Source organism: Triturus cristatus, chromosome 6, assembly GCF_964204655.1.
Source record: "Triturus cristatus chromosome 6, aTriCri1.1, whole genome shotgun sequence".
Classification (NCBI taxonomy): domain Eukaryota; kingdom Metazoa; phylum Chordata; class Amphibia; order Caudata; family Salamandridae; genus Triturus; species Triturus cristatus.
The window spans coordinates 1,232,258,027-1,232,276,757 of record NC_140589.1 but is presented as its reverse complement, the minus strand read 5'-3'; the positions used below and the strand labels follow the sequence as shown (position 1 = coordinate 1,232,276,757).

At 44.0% G+C, this 18,731-nt stretch overlaps 1 protein-coding gene across 1 annotated transcript in view; it reads left to right on the top strand.

Annotated features, from left to right (window-relative positions):
- CALHM6 (calcium homeostasis modulator family member 6) overlaps nucleotides 1-2,715 on the top strand; it is a 53,809-nt gene extending 51,094 nt beyond the window's left edge. The window contains exon 2 of the mRNA XM_085612169.1: nucleotides 571-2,715. Within this exon, the coding sequence (XP_085468295.1) occupies nucleotides 571-990 (420 nt within the window). The 3' untranslated portion in view covers nucleotides 991-2,715. The remainder of the gene's footprint in view (nucleotides 1-570) is intronic.
- Nucleotides 2,716-18,731: the final 16,016 nt, after the last annotated feature.

The following is an 18,731-nucleotide window of genomic DNA, read 5'->3' as shown; positions in this document are numbered from 1 at the left end:
GACAGGGAGTCACCAGCAGATTGTCCAATGACTACAATATACTCCTGGGCTGTGTATGGAACTGCAGAGTAAAACCAGCTGCTGGAAGGCTGCCTGGGAAGGGATAAAACCAAGGTGTTGGGAGGCAAGTTTAGATGCACGCGACAAGGTGTTGTTAAAATTCCAAGTGAGGGTGAGCACAGCATCTCGGCTGTGAGAAGCCAAATTGGCAAACTGAAATCCTTGCACCACAAGTCCATTCTAAAGATGGGGAGACCAGCGAGATCAAACAATAGTAGTACTGGTAAGACGTATATGTCTGTTCTGGAGAATTGGAGCTCCATGTCTGTCCACTCTTTTAGCTTGTAGTGCTATTTTGAAGCGAACTCAAAGCTTTGGGACTAGCGTGAATCTTTTGGGTAGTCTAACATTTGCCTGAAAGATTAAATCTCAGAACTGTGAATGTGTGTTGGCAAAGCCCAATATAAATATTAATTGTCTCAATGCGGCAGTGCCTAGTAAAAACAAAATGCGGCTGTCTTGGAAGTACATGATAATGTAAGTTCAATAACCTATTGATCTATCCTACAGGTGTTGGGCTGGATCCTGATCGCCAGCGTCATGTCATTTACTCTACTATGCACATGCATCAGCCATTGTCGTTCCCCAGTCAGTTTTCTGCAACTCAAGTTCTGGAAGATCTACATGGAGAAGGAGAAGGAGATATTCGAGGCCAAGGCCAAGGAACATGCTGCCAAACTGGCAGAGAGGAATGTGCAAAGTTTCTTTGAGTGCACCAAACCGGAGCCTTTCCTGACTCCAGGAAATCGGGAATGGAATCAGATCTCGTCTCTCTATGCTTATAACACCAAGGGACAATTCTACAGTACCATACACAAATATGTTGAGAGCGCTGATAAGACTGCTAGCATTAGATCCATAGAGGGAGATGTATTACCCCCAGTTCTAGTATTTGTGGATGATCTTGCAATGGGTGAGGCTGCTATTTAACCCCTTCGATGCTCATGACGGAACGGTTCCGTCATGAGCATCGGTTGAGCTGTGCTCATGACGGAACCGTTCCGTCATGACCACGCCCGCGCTAGAACCCTTCAGCACCGCGGGGGAATCCGCGCAGCGCTGAAGGGGTTAACACAAGGCTAGTTCAAGGTTAGGAGCATGAACAATAAATGAATTGATCAACACACTGCCTCAGGACTCAACATTATCTTTATGCTGTAGTAGGTCATTTAGGTATGTTGAAACATTTGGACGTGACTCATACGTGAACGGTACACTAGCAAACTTTGTTCAACTTGACTGGAAGATTCCCCAACCTGATTGCTATCTGCTTCCTTTTGTGTGCAGATCCTGTGTCAGGAATGTTTGTGCCTTTTGTTACACCCAAACCATGACAATTCTCCCTACCGATTCTTCGTTATGGGCCTCATATGTGCCTTTTATACATTACTTATTTTATAAATTGCTTATTTTAGATTGTTCTTTCATTTAGATTGTTTGGGGAATGTGTTATCATGTCCTTTAGGATAGTCCGACCGTGGACATACAAGCCACATACAGTTTGTCCCATCCACACGATAAATCACTTCTATATAGGTGACCTTTTACCTAGTAGCTCCTTCTGTCTTTTCGACAACGGGCTCTTGGCAGCCTATCTTAATCCCTGTACCTGGCGTACATGAACATGTCCTCCGGCACAGCAGATTTATTCTGTACAACGGTCACCATTTTTTCCATCCATGGCTATCAGCCAGCTGTGAATGAGTGTTTTGTTGAACCCATTCCATACGTCGGACGGCCCCTGGCCGTCCGAAGTCGCAGTGGGCGTGTGCGGAGGATGGCCGGGGGCCGTCCGAACCCTGCCCACTCAATAAATCACGAGCACCGCGGCTGAATTCACGCCGCAGTCAAGGTGTTAAGAAAAGGATTAACAAGGGATTAGTGAATGTTTTCAAAATACAGGAGAGGAGTTGGCTTAACGGCTAGGGCGCTCAACCTTGGACCTGGGGAACTGGGTTTGAGTCTCAGTAATGACGCTGAACTTCCTGTGATTCTGGGCAAATCACTTAATCTCCCCGTGCCTAACAAACAAAAAAATGAATGTGTGTCCCCATGTAACGTAACTGGTGCTATGTAAAGCGCTCTGATACCTGATTGGATTCGGGTCAAGTTCGCGCTATATAAAACTCTGCAAAAAAAAAAAATATTGATTCTCGAAAAACCATGAGTGGTCACTTTAGTATAAAAGACCCTCACTCCCCCATAGAAAGGGCAGAGGAGAATTCCTTCCAGGTTGGACCGAGACTCTGCAGGCTCATCCTCCGGACAAGCAGAGACCTCACATCCCTTGCAGGGTGCCATCCTCGACGCATAGACGGGGTCCTTTATTAAGAACCAACAGGTGAGGGGTTAGCACTTCCCCAGGGAATTCTTGGCTCCATTAGGACATAAACCTAGCATTTAAATACACATGCTTCACCAACATATCTAGGCTAGGTACATGTAGGCAGGCTACGCATCATAGGAGTACGTAAATGCTATTGTTTTATGTAATCTGGTTTTATTCATATTATTAGCAATATGATAGAAATGTATCTGCTATTTACAATATTGGTACTAGCGATCACATTCGTATGCTCCCATCTTTTGATTGTTGCAGCTAATATGTTTCACACTAGACTGACACTTAACCAGTAAAAAATGTATTGTAACCTTTCCAGTCATCATTCTATGTGTGTTCTGAGGAAAAGCAAACACGAGTGACTGTGCAAAAAGATACTGTATTGTTTCCACGATACTTGAGGAATTTAGGGTTGTCATGTTCGGTGGTTGCCAGAAACTACACACACTACTGTAGAATACAGGGGGATGGTAGTGGCACCGTAGAGCTAGCTGTTCTAATAGCTGACCCATCCTTTGGGGGTGTCCAGAGTCTGTCTGCATACCAAGCCCTCAGTTTAAGTCATCCAAAACGCCCAGGTCCTTGGGGAAACCTAGGAACTACAAAGCAGTGTGGCCTTTTAGGTGAACTAAGTGCCTTAGACTGGATCAGGCAACCTCATCTCAACTTTTAATCAATAGTTTAGACTTTCAGCTTTTTATGTTTTATATATGTTTGATTTTTAAAGTCTTTTACATTTGATACTGAACACCTTTTTGAATTTCTGATTACTTTGGTTTTATATATTTTTCTCTCTCCACATTGTTAACCACCTATTCACTGGTAATGTTAAGGCACTGATAAAATTGTTCTAGTGTAGTGAAAGTAGCGGTCAGATGTACAGAGGGTTTTTGCGGGTGCTAACCATCTGATTTAGTAAAGTACAGGGTTTGTGATCACTAGAACTCTTTTTAAATATGTACTAATCCCATATTGCGATTTCAGAATTTTCCACCGAATCGTAAACTGGTTTTAGAAATCATTACTGAATCTCAATCTGAAAAGTATGTGTAAGGGGCGCCCCTTTCAAATTGCGATTCTGTAACCTATGTCTCAATGGTTTGCGACTGTAATCCAGGTGACAAACAATTGATTCATTCCAGACTCCCAAGTTTGGGGTGATAGCTCATTTGCAGATGAGAAGAAGTCACTTTTGGACACCTTCGCCTTACCACTGCCTGCTCTCATTTGAGATTTCCAAAACAGAAAACATTTTTTTTTAAAAGCAATTGCAAATCCTTTTAGGATCTTGGACTGCCTTCAAGAAAATGTTTGGTTTTTAGCATACAATCATAGTGCTGATGGTTTGCCGCCCCTTGCAGAACACCATTCCTGTGACGGTAGCCAGTCACAGGGGGTAGCAAATTGTGACTTGCCTAATGAATATTCATTAGGAAGAAGGTTGTTATACAACCCACAGTGATTAGTTGTTTTGTGAACTAACCTAATACACCCTAGTACATAGGTTGGTTCTAAAATATAATAGTCACTCAAAGGTAGTACACATCGAATTACCTTATTATAGTACTTCTATATGCACCATTTTAGCTGCTACCACATCGCCATATTGCTGCATCGAAAAAACCTAAATACCACGATAAACATAACCTGGACTAGCCTTAACCTTTAGCATGGTTCTAGCACAAGGATTACTAACATTGGGGTTAGAAGAGTAAGTAAGTGAGGTTGCAATCATGGTCTTGTCTATTTTGTAATCAGATTTATTTAGGTTGTATACACTGTAGCACGTCAGCACAGCGGAGCCATACAGGTCGACTCCATAGTCATTTCACTATACATACATAAGATCAAGACATGAAGTGACACAAAATCGAGCTGAGAACTGGTCCCTTCACCCCCCCCCCCATCCATGAGTCAGTACCATGCAGCATGAGCGAGCCTATTTGTGGTGTTATCAGCATATTTCTCTCATATTTGAAAAGGGTTGAGCAGCCATAGACAAACGTATCTGCAGCGGGTGCCTTAAAAGAGTTAAGTATCGGGTCTAGCAAGTGAGGGAGTACGCTCTCTAGGGGGCATTCGCGGAGACCCCGGATGCGACCCCTCAGGCATGTCCTGTTCAGGCCCTCCACCGGTACCTCCCAGGCTTGGGCCACCTTTATGTTCCCCTATCCCCTCTTAGCCTCCTGCAGCACTATTCGCTCCTCATAGCCGGTCCACTTCAACAGTTCCCTCCTCCATACATGTAGGTGGGGACACCCCCCAGGGACTTCCAATTCCTCACTATCTCACGTTTTGCAAGGAAAACGCAAGGTCTTGGATTTGCTTGTGACTTTAGTCTTCAATTTATGGGGAAACCATCCCAGTAAACAGTGCTCCGGGGTATTAGGATCTCCCTCTCGATAGTCCCCTTGACTGCATTTAAGACTCCTTCCCAGAACTCATGAAGTCTCCGGCAAGCCCAAAACATATGGAGCAAGAGCACCCCTATCTCTCCGCAGAAGGGGCAGGCCGCATCAGCTATCAGAAAATATCTGCCTATGTGCTCAGGGGTCAGATAGGACCCATAGGACCCATGCAGGACGTAATAGTTAATGAGCATGAAGCGCGCATTTCTGTAAACCTTAGGAACTCAAGCTAGTATGTTGTCCCAGTCCTTTATTGTGATCGGGGTGTCCGGATCCGCCTCCCACTGACAGCGTAGCTTCTCCAATGGGTGTTGCTGGTCTGCATTCAGTGCCCTATACAGGCAAGATACTGCTTTTATGGTGCCCGCAGAGAGAGCTATGCAATGCAGCTCTGTGATGGGGGTTCAGTAGTTCCCATACACCAGTGCTTGCGTATTGCTTTCGTGAGTGCTCTATGTAGTAAGAAGTGACCTTGAGGTAGAACAAACTCCTCATTACATTTCTCAAAGGAGAGTAATTCTGTATTTCTGTAAAGATCCCTCATCTTCGTCGCCCCCAACACAACCCAAAAATCTGGATCTCTCTAAGAACCCCCATGTGGAAGTGCTCTCAACATGTCCATCAGCAAGTCAGGGGAATAAGGAGTTCTATCTCGCATTTTCTGTAACCCTCAGCACCAGCAACTAGCCTGTACTTTCAAGTCACTCAAATCCCTTCCAGTCGGTCTGCGCATCCCAAGCAAAACCTGCAAGAGATCAGGCAGCGGCGGCATGAGTGGGCCCGGGGACCCGTCTGGTTTCCGTCCCTGCGCCATCCCTCAGACCATCCACTGCAACTGGACCGTGATATAATAGGACTCAAAGTCGGGAACTGCCAGGCCACCTGCGGAGACCAGTCACTGCAAAACTGTCAGCGCTACTCTGCACCGTCCCAACTCCCATAACAATTTCCGGATCAGAGAGTCTAAAGCCCTAAAAAACGCCTTCGGAACCCACAGTTGGAGCATGCCAAAATAATACAAAAGCAGAGTGAGTGCCAACATTTTAAGGAGTGCTATCCTGCCAGCTACAGAGGGCAATAAGAACAAACCACCTGCCAATACTGATAATTTTGTCCTAAATCTTTTCCTAAATCTTCAATTTTGTAATATTGTTGTGGTGTTTTGGACATTTTTTGTACATAAAGCATTGTTTTGACAAAAAGATAAAAGTGAACTAAATGATGTTGCATAAATAAACACTATTGATTAGTGACGGTATGCATTGATTCATTGTTCTTGCGCTGGTATAATTTGGATTTATAATTAATTATCAGTATTGGCAGGTGGTTTGTTCTTATTGCTAAAAGGGATCAGCCTTACTGATTAGAGCCACACCCATTACTGTTCTATCAGCTACAGAGAGCGGCAGGGTCTGCCAGAAGGCAACGGATGCTCTCATTGATCGGAAAGCTCGCCCCAAATTTCCCTTGAAGAGGTCAGTCCAGTCGTGATCTATTCAGACCCCCAGATAGGGTAAGCACCTTGGTTCCCATTGTAATTGAGCCAGGCCACTCGGAGAAGCCCAGTTCTCATCACGGGGAAGAGCCTGGACTTCTGCCAGTTTACCTTCAATCAAGAAAAGGAACCTAACTCCTCTAGCAGGGAGCAGGCTCCTCTTGGATTCTCCTCACCATCGTTCAGGAAAAGTAGCAAATCATCAGTGTAAAGCGCAATTCGATGCCTAACATGACCGAAGCTCAGTCCCCTGTAGGATTGTCCTGAACTGGCTGCAGTCGCCAATGGCTCCATAGCAATAGCAAAGAGCAGGGGAGAGAGAGGGCATCCCTGTCTGGTTCCTTGTTCCACCACCTATCTCCCCGAGATAGCTCTCTCTGTGCGCACTCTAGAAGTAGGTCAAGCATAGAGTAACGAGGTCCATTCGATGAATTCTCCGCCCAGTCCCATACGCACCATAACTTCAAATAAATGGCCACACTCCTGGCTATCAAAGGCTTTTTCTGTGTCTACCGCAAAGACTGCTGCATCCCCCTGATCAGCCTGTCCCGCCTCCATGATGTCAAGTAATGCCAGATATTTCCCGCTGTGTTGCAGCTCAGGATAAATCCCGCCTGGTCTATGTGTATCAGTTTAGTCATGAAGAGCAAGAGGCAAGTGGCCAAACTCTTACTCAGAATTTTGTAGTCGATATTAAGCATCAACAACGGGCACTAGGCCGATCTGTCATGTGCAGGTTTACCCGATTTCAAAATGGGGACTATTACAGCCTCTCTGCTACTGTCTGGCAAAAGGCTGGCCCCCTTGGACGCTGCATGTAGGGCCACTAGCCAGGGCGTCAGCTCCGCAGTGTACGTTGCATAGAACTCTACCGGACACCCGTCCGTGCCTGGGGTTTTATTGCGCGCCATATGTTTCCTGCCTCTTTGGCTGTAATTTGCGGCAATTGCAATGTCTCTAGATATGCCCGCATCGCATGTGGGGGAGCTAGTACATAATGGTGATTTGTAACCCGCGAATATGTTATTTATCACCTCCTGCGGGTATATTCTTGTGCCCTACCCATATTCTAGTTCCACTATTGTCAAGCCATGTTTATCTGGATTAGCTAGCCACGCCAATATGGAGCCGGATTTATCCCGCTCACCATGTGTCTTGTCAGTGTACTGCTTGTAATCAAAGCATCGTAATCATTCTACCTGTGTCACCACAGCTTCTCGGACTGCCAAAAGGTCAGGCTAGAGCTCCAGGTGGCCCGGACGTCTGGTCTCAACATCTCTCAGCAGTCCCTCAGCAGCCTCAACAGTGAGTGTCAAACCCCTTTCAATTCCGCTGTACAGTATCCACGCGTCACCGCCTTAAAGGTGTCCCATTCCACCTGGGGGAGGATGCTGTGCCTGTGTTGTCAGTAAAATATTGGGTTATCTTAGTTCTAATTGTCTCACGGAAGACCTGGTCTTCCAGCGATTCCACTCATGGCCTTGTCGATGTAAAGGTCATGTTAATATAGCTCAGTTTAGGGAATAACATACAAAGGTTTTATATATTTTGATTTGGGCCTAATAGAAACTAAACTGTCTCAAACCATTGTAGCAGTCTACAAATGGGACCACTGAACATTACTTAAGAGAAACCAAATCAGTGTCAGTCAGTGTCAGTGTACTAGGAACTATATTAATAAAAGAAAGAGGAGCAAAACAAAAAAATGTATTGAACATTAAATATGAAGTACTCACTTGAATTTATTGTAGATGTATAAGGTGCTTACGTCGCATGGAATCCGCTTCACATTGCTAACTGGTATGGTAGAAGGGCGGGAGAGGGGACTGATTAAGATGGGATAGGTAAGTTGACTGAAGAAAATAAGGGAAGGGTAAGGGAAAGAAAATAAAATTATTGAAAACGGTGATAAGCAAATGAAGTCACCATAGAAAATTGTAACTTTATTCAGAACATAAATTTGAAGAGGTGGGTTTTGATGTTGACAGTTTACTAAGCTGTAAAAGTCAACAAATAAACAAGGGGAACCGAGCCAAGGGCTAGCTCAGGCTGCACGAGCCGAGCTCTGAAAATATTTGAAACGTAAATTATGCATCATACATCACGTTAGACTATGATAAGTTCTCTTCAAATCTCAAGTAAGTATCTTTCTTTAACATGAGGTAGCGTTTCACCATCAGATTATTTGAAAAGTATTTGTTAAAAGTGGGAATTTTTCAACATGAGCAGAGAATCCTTCCTTCTTCCGCCCTGATGGAAATGCTATTAGTGAGCTATGAGGGAAGCCAGTTGCCATGTATACAGTATATGTGGCCTAGATTCTTATTCTAGATGGAACAACTTTATAAGCTATTAAAAAAAACACAACATTTTTATTTTCTACAGCACACATCCTGAACTCAAGTATTTGAAGATGCTCTCTTATGTGATAGTGAACAAAAAGGATGCTGGATGAAATAAAGTATTTGACTAGGATCAGTCAATTTGGTCAAGCAGGGAACCTGAGATTGATTCCGAATTTTCCAGTTTCACACTGTGCAATTCAGTCACAAGATTGGTCTTTCTTTAAGGAATCAAAGGTTAATTGTTGGCATATGAAATTAGAGTGTGGGTGACATACTTCATTTTGGGCGGTTCTGCATAGTACAAACATTGCCCAAGGACATAACAGAGCTTCATAACAGATAAAGTCTATGTTACATGTTCCTTTTTTTTCCGGCACATGCACATTTCTTTTTTTTTTAAGGAGGTTCAAGTCAAGTTTATTTTGCAGATGGAGCTGAACAGTAACAAAAACAAACAAATTACAGCTCATGCAGTGCAGCACTACATGCTCCACATTTCCATTCAACAGTATCCCAGCTGGACATGACCAACCACTATCTTTTTTACCGAATGTGTTTCTATACATCGTAGTTGCCCATCACCAAACATTGCGCAGTGTCAGAGACTATGTTAGATCTGGATGTTCTAAAAGGTAGATTGTCAGCGGTGCCCAAATATCTTTGGGTCTGGAGGCCAGAGGCAGTTCCTCCGCAAAGATGTCCAACTATTCTTTGCAATATACAAGCTTCTTAACCCATTTTTGCCACCATGTGGACCGATCTACCACCCCAATGTTGTGCCACCATACGTTTTGCCAATAGTGTCATGACAGCCACTATCCACTTGTTACAAGATCTCCTGGGTGCATTCCACATTTTCCATTACCCTTAGTGTTAATTATCTGGGTTACACGGACCCAGAAGTCATGAACAGGCCAGATGGCAAAAATCCGCCATGTCCTCCTCACAGCGCACACATCCAACATTCTCTCGCAACCCATATTTTGAGGAAATATGAATTTTTATGGTCAATTGTGTCCCCTATCTTGACCCCAACGGCTCCATGTACATGCTACAAGTGCATGTATGTTCCCTCCACTTCAAGCTATGAAGACGCAAATACAATTGTGTCCAACGTTAATATGTCCTCTTTCAGATCTGCCATGAATGGGTCAGATATTCCGTTCCTAAGTATGCCTTGCCACCGTCTTTATATGGTATACTTTTCACGTTTTCCAGCTCTGGCAAGGTAGGCCCTGAATTCTGCCATCGAGCTTTTCCTGCTTCTGCCTCTGAATGCTCCAGCCTGGACCTGCATCTGTATCCATGAACTTTGTCTTACTTCCTGCACGGCTAACGGTGCCTAGCCCGGCCTGTTGCCTGCCAAAACTGTATTCAGCCTTCAAGTTATCTGCTCCGCTCCTCAAGAAATGCATTCCTGTCTAGTAGCTTAGGTAAACATCCCTCCAGCTGCAGAGCAAAGGGCCCGGCCTTACTGTCTCCGTGCAAGTAATTCATGACTTTCGTTACCATGGTAGGCCCATGCCCCCTCGCATCTCATGTAGACACTTAGACGCTTGTACACGCACTAGCAGTCAGTATAGAATAGACTCTGTCCGAAAAGACCTTTCCTTCCAGATAATATAGTTCCTTAAACACAAGATATTAGATATGATTTAGGATTAGGTTGTCCTGACATCCCAGACTTCTGTCTCCTCATGTAGGGCTAAATGTCAAGTTCCCTTCACCCTCTAGTTACACGTCAATCACACGTCATGCGGCTGCGCGCGCATCTCTGCCATGTATTTTTGCTGACTTTGCAGGATTCTCTTATGGATCCACCCACTTGTGTCATCATCATAATGACGTTTTTAGTATACGCCTCTATGCACGCCTATTGTAACGCCTTTTTCATTACGTATGTGTATTCTTATCAGCTGTTACGCCTCCTGCATCTGTCTTTACTGTAATGCATTTACTATATATATTATAACCTGTCAATAATGTATTGCTGATCCCTTCCTGAACCTTCGTGGTGACGGAACTCGATTGCCTGGTTCGAACCATCATCATTCCTTTGTAAGGAATAAATTCCCTATTATACCCTCGAATACCACGGATTCTGCCTCTTATTTTTACTGAGTTATTCGTATTGTATTTTACCGCATAAATTAAGTCTAGGTAATTTAAATTTACCACATAATTGGCGCCCGAATAGGGACACCTCTCACACCCCACGCGCCGGAGGTGCGTTGCAGACCCGGTCTCCTGCCACAGCCGGACGGACAATTACGCGTACCCGCAGGATTTCCTGTATCTCCCTCAGGCCAACGGGGGCGACTGAGGCTGCGATCAACACCCAGACGAGGCGGTGAGGAGTGCGGAGAATCCCGACCAGAGCCTAGCTGAGAGAGCAAGATCCGAGGTATACAGAGGCCCACCAGATTCCGAAGTTCCGAAGTATCTAAGTCACGAGCCGAGTCCAGTCCAGTTTGGTCTAGTCCAGTCCAGACTTCCGAGGCCTTCCGTTCCGTGCTTCCCGGTGAGTACCGTTGCTGGGGACGCATCTAGACGTGCACATTAGTTTGTGCCGGTCAAGACGGGTTTGGGTACACAGACCTGGTCTGCACTGTTTTAGCAGTGTATCTGTACTGTTTAGCAGTACATACAGTATATCTAGCATTATGCAGTTAACTAGTTTTATTCTAATTATTATTGTTCGTTCTTAAATGTTTTGATGTGTTTTAAATGTCGTGGTATGAGTGATTGTTTGATCTTCATTATTGTGTTTATTGTAATTATTGTGTTCAAGACCGAGTAAGAATTAAGTAGCAAGGTTCAAGATGCCGTTATTTTCAAAATTAAGACAGATAAAAACTAGAAAAGGGATACTCGAGGAAGCTGTTCCCATTCCACCTAGGGACACTCCGGGGTACTTTATGTACCATAAACATGGCCTAGATGCCATATTATATCTTGACCTATGGGTGGACTACACCAAGGATTTAGCAGAGAGTCAGAGATGGCCCGCTACTGGAACATGGGATGCAGATTGCATCATGAGAGTAGAAGAAGCACTATGGAAAAAGAAAGCCAGACAGTCACAGAAAGATGCCATTGAACTATGGCGTAAAGAATCGCATAGACGCACAGAGAAAGCGCTCAGAAAGGAAGAGAAAAGTAGGGAAGATTCAGAAAAGGCCCGAGAAAACATATTAATTGACGAAGGTACCCGAGTAAAAACAGAACAAGTAGACCGACAACGAAACACTCTTATGAATGGTATGTATCCTCTTCTGGCCGAGGGTTTGCCTAAGGCCACTTTGGAGGTACCAAAAGATCTGCCACCTCCATTACTCCCGATTAAAGTACATCCCAAGACCGCAAAGGACATTTTCCTCTCTTCCTATTTAGATGATGCAGCCCCCGAATATGCTAATGGTGCGCAGCCACGCACACCACCTGTTAATGACGCTCAACCCCAAGATCAGCTGCACCCACCTCCGCAGCAACAAAGTCCTCCTCACGTTCTAAACATTCCATCTGTTTCTACAGTCCTTTCTGCACCCACACTCTCTACCCTACACCCCACAAATCCTTTTGGACTTGGCACCTCAGGAGGTGCGACAGGAGGTTTTTCCACGCCACCACCAGCAACTAGATTGACTTATAGGGATTTAGCACACCAACGTACACCCCAAAGAGCTAATGACAATATATTAAATGAGCCTCTTACAGATTGTAGATATGATCCAGTGCCAGGTAAACACGACAGAATGTTGCTATCTTCAGTACGTTTACGACGAGCTGCAAACTATTTAATGACGTTACCAGGAATGGTTGAACATCTAGACAAAATATATCGCTTTGTCCAAACAGGGCAAGGTCCTGAAAGTATTGGCGAGGCCATGGAATACCAGAAAGTAGACATGCAAAAATTATTGTTACGCTTTTTCATAAACTGCTTGATCAGAAACAGAGATAGGCCTGAGGTAGATTCGGAGGAAATGCAAGTACTTACCAGATGGGGTCAGAATATAACAGACGGGAAACATGATAAACAGAAGTGTATAGAAGTCATGTGCCGAAGGATCAGAAAATAAGTAGAACGAATACATGAAAGAAGATTAGAAGCAGATAAAACTGAATCAGAGGAAGAGGAGGAGGAACAGTCAGAAATGAACACAGGACAATTAGAATTACCAGCTAGACAAACGATAGCTTATGTAGGAAAAGGAAGATCTTTTAATAAAACAACACGTCCGATACGTCCAGAATGTAACAGAATTTTTCAAACCGCTATATCGAATCCAAGGACTCCTGAACACTTATTCCAGGCTACTGATAAATTACTTCGAGAACGAAGGGGGTACCATGTGCTCGATTCTATGGATGAACAAGAATTAGCCAGGTCAGCAGTACAATGGGCTGACAGTCCTGAAAAATACAGTGATGATGCGCTAGCACACACGTTTCTGAATCTCGCCCCAGATGAACAGCGTTTAGCTAGTATATACATGATACAACATCTCCTTATATTATATAAAAGCCAACACTCCGATCCTGGTCCCCTACCTGATATATTGATAGAACTACTCATGAATAAATGGAGAGGTCTAGGTACCGATCTAATTAAAGTAATTCTAGAATACCGACATAGATATAGTGCCTTTTTGTGTCCAGAACATGATTCAGCTCCTTCCATGGAGAGAAAAACGTATTACATAGACAGACAGAATCCCTTACGCGAAGTGCACCCAGTCAGAAATGATGACAATACGTTTAGACGCGTGTTCGTGTACACGCCCATAACTAAAATAGAACTATTGGAAATTAAAAAATTAGTGCCCAGCCATGACAAAGATCCAGCAGGTTTTCACCGTGAACTAAAGGACATGTTACTCATGGGTGATTATACCTATCCTGACATTATGAAAATATTGAAAGTATTATTGCCTGCCGGTATTTATGAGAAACTCAAAGAAAAAGAATGGGAAGTGGGAGACCAAAAGATTGATTGGACCGCATTAGAAAACGAAGAAAATGCCCGAACTGCAGGCGTAGGGCTTGGGGACAAAACTAAAGCATTACCAGGATTATTAGTACAAGTATTGCCACGTTTGTTAACTACGAAAAAGGAAGACTGGGGAGCAATCTCAGCTTGTAAACAGAAACCCGATGAAGACACTAGTGATTTTTATTCCCGATTTGAAAAATGTTTTGGTATTAATAGCGGCCTGAAAGCAAGTAGCGAGTCATATCCACACCTTTTTGTAACAAAACTAGTCGAGAATTCCCTGCCACAGGTTAAAAACAGAGTATTGAAAGTTGAGAGCACTTGGCAAGCTAACACTCCTTCGCAAATGTTACAAATGTTACAGTATCACCAGAATAGAATTAGAGAAGAACAAGAACACGAACAAAGACGTATGAAAGACACGAAAATGAAAATGCTCGTCGCTCAGTCAGTTCCAGCTGACGGTCATAAAAAGGGTGCGACACAGTCCAATAATTCAGCGGTTCCCGTTAAAGGGACATGCAACTATTGTAAACAGCCAGGTCATTATATAAACGATTGTGCAGTTCTGAAACATAATATCTCTACGGGTAAAACCAAGGAGAGACCACGTCCGCCTAGACAGGATCAGATCCAACAACAAGCACCTCAACATGTACAGCCTATGCCGGTTCCACAACAGACCGTAGTGGTATCACAACCACAACCACAACCTATTGCCGCAACACAAAACACGACACAACAGATGTACCAGTATGCACAAAATGACTATCCAGATTATCAGCGCTACACCTGAAATAGCCTAGAGAGGGAAGTTGGCTTACCCCTTATTGAGGTTCCTGTAGATCAAGAGGGTCCTTATGTACAGAGTCAAGTATTAGGGAAAGACAGAAAGTTTTTACTTGATACAGGGGCAAGCAGAACAACTATAAGTCACGACGAAGTCCCAGGGGCACCCCTCTCAGGCTCACAAAATATTTCCCTTGGTTTCTCAGGAAAGCCTACTATTAACGAAGTATCGCAACCACTTGCATTTACAGTTGGTCCATTGACACGGACTACAGATCTATTGCTTACAAAATCATGCCCAGAAAACTTGTTAGGTATAAAAACATTGAAAGCTCTAGGAGCTATAATATGTTGTTCTCCGGACGGAGTACGACTATTTTTGCGTGACTTTAAAGGTCACTACGTGTCAAGAGACATGGATCACCGGTTACAGAATCTACCTGCACATTTATGGGCACAAGGCCCCACTGATGTAGGTTGTATGCACATTACACCATATCGAGTCACACTCAAAACAGGAGTGGTATTACCACGAATGCGACAATACAAATTACCTCCAGATGCTGTAGTGGCTTTACTGCAAATCATTGACGAGCTCATTGCACAAGGAGTGGTTGTAGAAACGGACTCCAATGTATGTAATTCTCCGATCATTCCGATTCTTAAACGAACTGATCCAAAAGCACCCCCGTATATCGATTAGTTATTGATCTGCGTGAATTGAATAAATGCATTGTACCACAATATCCCGTGGTCCCAGATATCTCTTCATTACTGACAGCTATTGATTCAGAGGCAACGTTCTTTACTGTAATTGACCTCAAGAACGCCTTCTTTAGCGTCCCAATCGATCCGGAAAGTCAATATTTGTTCGGATTTAGTTTAAATGGACGAAGTTTTAAATTCGCACGCGCACCTCAAGGATTTACAGAAAGTCCTAGCATCTACAGCCAAGCACTGAAAAGACAACTTGACAGTATCCACATGCCAGTTAACACTGCACTGCTTCAGTATGTCGATGATCTGCTGATCACCGCCCGAAGCGAACCCGAATGTGAAAAAGCATCACTGACGGTTTTACATTTTCTAGCCGACAAGGGGCACAAGGTGTCCCCTTCGAAGCTGCAATTCTGTGCCCAGCAAGTTGTGTACCTAGGGCACTTGCTGTCCAAATGGGGGAGACAGCTCACACCTGACCGCATCCAGTTAATTGTAAACATGCCACCACCCAAGACACAAAAGGAGGTACGGGCCTTCATAGGCCTCACTTCGTACTGTAGGCAGTGGATCCCCCAATATGCATTTTTAGCAAAACCACTCATTCAGTTGACAACCCAGGAGGCAGCGACATCGACTGTCCTCCCTTGGACTCCAGAACATACACAAGCTTTTGAAGACTTAAAGAAAGCTTTGTGCCAAGCACCTGTTTTAGCGACACCATGTTACAGTAAGCCTTTTACACTCTTTGTTACAGAACGTGAAGGTACTGCCTTGTCAGTACTCACTCAGGAACAAGCAGGATCACACAAGCCATGTGCTTACTTTTCTAGCACATTAGATCCCGTAGCTCAAGCTCTTCCTGCGTGTCTGAAATCAGTTGCAGCGACAGCTCTAGCGATTAGACAAAGCGATTCCATAGTATTAGGACATCAATTGACAGTACAAGTACCACACGCAGTAGAGGTTCTCTTGAACCGGACACAAACACAACACTTGACTATAGCACGACTGACAGGTTACGAACTCACATTGTTTCAGCCACACATAGAAATCAGACGTTGTAGTACATTAAATCCTGCCACACTTTTGCCATTAAGTGGAACAGACCCACTGGCACATGATTGTATTGAAGTCATTACTATTACGACGAAACCCAGACAAGACTTGACAGACGTCCCATTACCAGACCCAGACCTGACACTTTATGTGGATGGTTCATGTATGAGAACAAGTACAGGAGAGTTAGTGGCCGCTTATGCAGTCACGACAGACACCGAAGTCATTGAAACAAATTGTATTGACACATTATCAGCTCAAGCAGCAGAGCTTATTGCTCTGACACAAGCCTGCATTCAAGCCAAGAATAGAAAAGTTAACATATACACAGATTCACGTTATGCATTCGGAGTTGTACACGACTTCGGAGTCCTTTGGCGAGAGAGAGGTTATTTGACTTCTCACGGTGCCAACATTCAACACGGTCCCCTCATTCAAGCTCTGTTAGATGCAATACATCTGCCTACTTCAATATCTATCATGAAGTGTAAAGCCCATACAAAAGTCACCGATATTATTTCCCAGGGTAACGACCTAGCAGACCGAACAGCTAAGCAAACAGCACAAAATAGGACTCATGCAACTGACTTGACAAAGACAATAGTTCCGACACCGACACACTGCATGACAGTTAGGGATCCCGCCCTTGATGTAATTGACATACAGACACATGCTACACCAGAGGAAATAAAGAAATGGACGGAATTAGGAGGGATCCAAACAGATCAGGGATGGATGACGAAGGGAAAATCTATATGGTTTCTCCCCGACTCAATGGTCCAAGTTATCATTAACACAATACATAGTCCAGCACATCTAGGAGAAAAAGCTATGTTAGACAGTATTCAACACATTTGGTTTAACAAACACTTACGAGCTGCAGCCAAACAGAAAGTCCGAACTTGTATGATTTGTTGTCAGTTCAATCCAGGTAAAGGCCTACCTGTAGAGCAGGGTGGATTTCAACCTCCCGATCATCCTTTTGAAGTCCTCCAGATGGATTATATCCAGATGGAATGATGTCGAGGATTCAAATATGTCCTCGTAGTTGTATGCGCTCTTTCCCGTTGGACAGAGGCATATCCCGTCTCAGATTACACTGCCCCGACTACTGCCAAACAATTAGTTCGTGAATTCTTCCCACGGTATGGTTTGCCCCGTATCGTGTACTCAGATAATGGCCAGCCGTTCTCATCCGAGCTAATGAAACACATTTCACTCTTGTTAGGCTATCAATGGAAATTCCACTGTGTCCGACATCCCGAGGCAGCAGGTCTTGTGGAAAGTCATAATCAGACCCTGAAAATTCGACTTTCAAAAATCTGTAGAGAGAAAGGCGTCGACTGGATAGTAGCCTTACCAGTTGCACTATTTTACATGAGAATGGTAGCACATTCTCGCACAGGGCTATCCCCGTACGAGGTGGTCTTCGGTAGGCCACCAAATATGTGGGGGACGCCTATACCTCGTAAAATAACTGATGTTGATTGTAATATGCTGACAGATTACCTTGCTTCCTTGATGTCTGCACTACAATCTTGCCGTTCACAGGTAGCTGCAGCCTTTCCCGACAACACCGAGGTAAAGCCCCATGAAGTGGTTCCTGGAGACCTAGTTTTCATACGAAACTTCGACAGGAGGAGCCCGTTGGAGCCTCGCTGGCATACACCAAAACTGGTACTTCTAACGACGAGGACAGCAGTAAAGGTCGAGGGTTGCAAGGGTTGGTTACACTCGAGCCATATCAAGAAATTTCATGGACTACCGTCTGATCTGAACTCTCAGCCCTGCCCCCTTCTAGAGACTGATTCAAAACTCCCCCTGGTTGAAAAGACCGAATCTCAAAACTATAAACTGAAACTAAGGTCTAGCAAGTCAGACAATTCGATTGTTTAAGTCCTCTCCAAGGTGAATCGGTTGAATTTAGTCTTTGACATGTATCCTCTAGACCGAATTAGAGAGAGAAATAGACAGAAACAGCTCAAGAAACATGCATACTGTAAATCACTGCATAGTCACTGTATAGTGACACTGTTGATTATGTTTTTTCTAAGTCTTTTTATTATTGCTGCAAGTATACTGTTGCACATGTACTATCCTATTTTCAAGCGTGCTTATTCTGCTTACAATGTTACAGCCGAACATTCTTTTAGTGAACTACCTCCACATGAGTTGTCCTATAGATTTGCGCTGCGCAACAACACATTCATTAGTATGTTCCCATCAGACCAGCAATGCTACAAATTGTTGGATATGTGGCCGACTCCCTCCCTATCAGAAGTACAAAGGAGTTCTGCCTCTCTTTCCGTACCCGTTCACACACAATGGTTCCTGTGGAGCATGGTTTAGTTTGATTAACTCTTTAGATTCAAACACTGTAGTTTACCAGAGCAACTGGGTATGGGGAAACCTGAACTTAGTTTTGCTTAAAGCCTGTTATCCTAACAAGGAGGGATTTCCCAAAAGAACAGGAACTGATCTAGAAAATGAAGTATATGGATTAGGTAATTTTACACTTAAC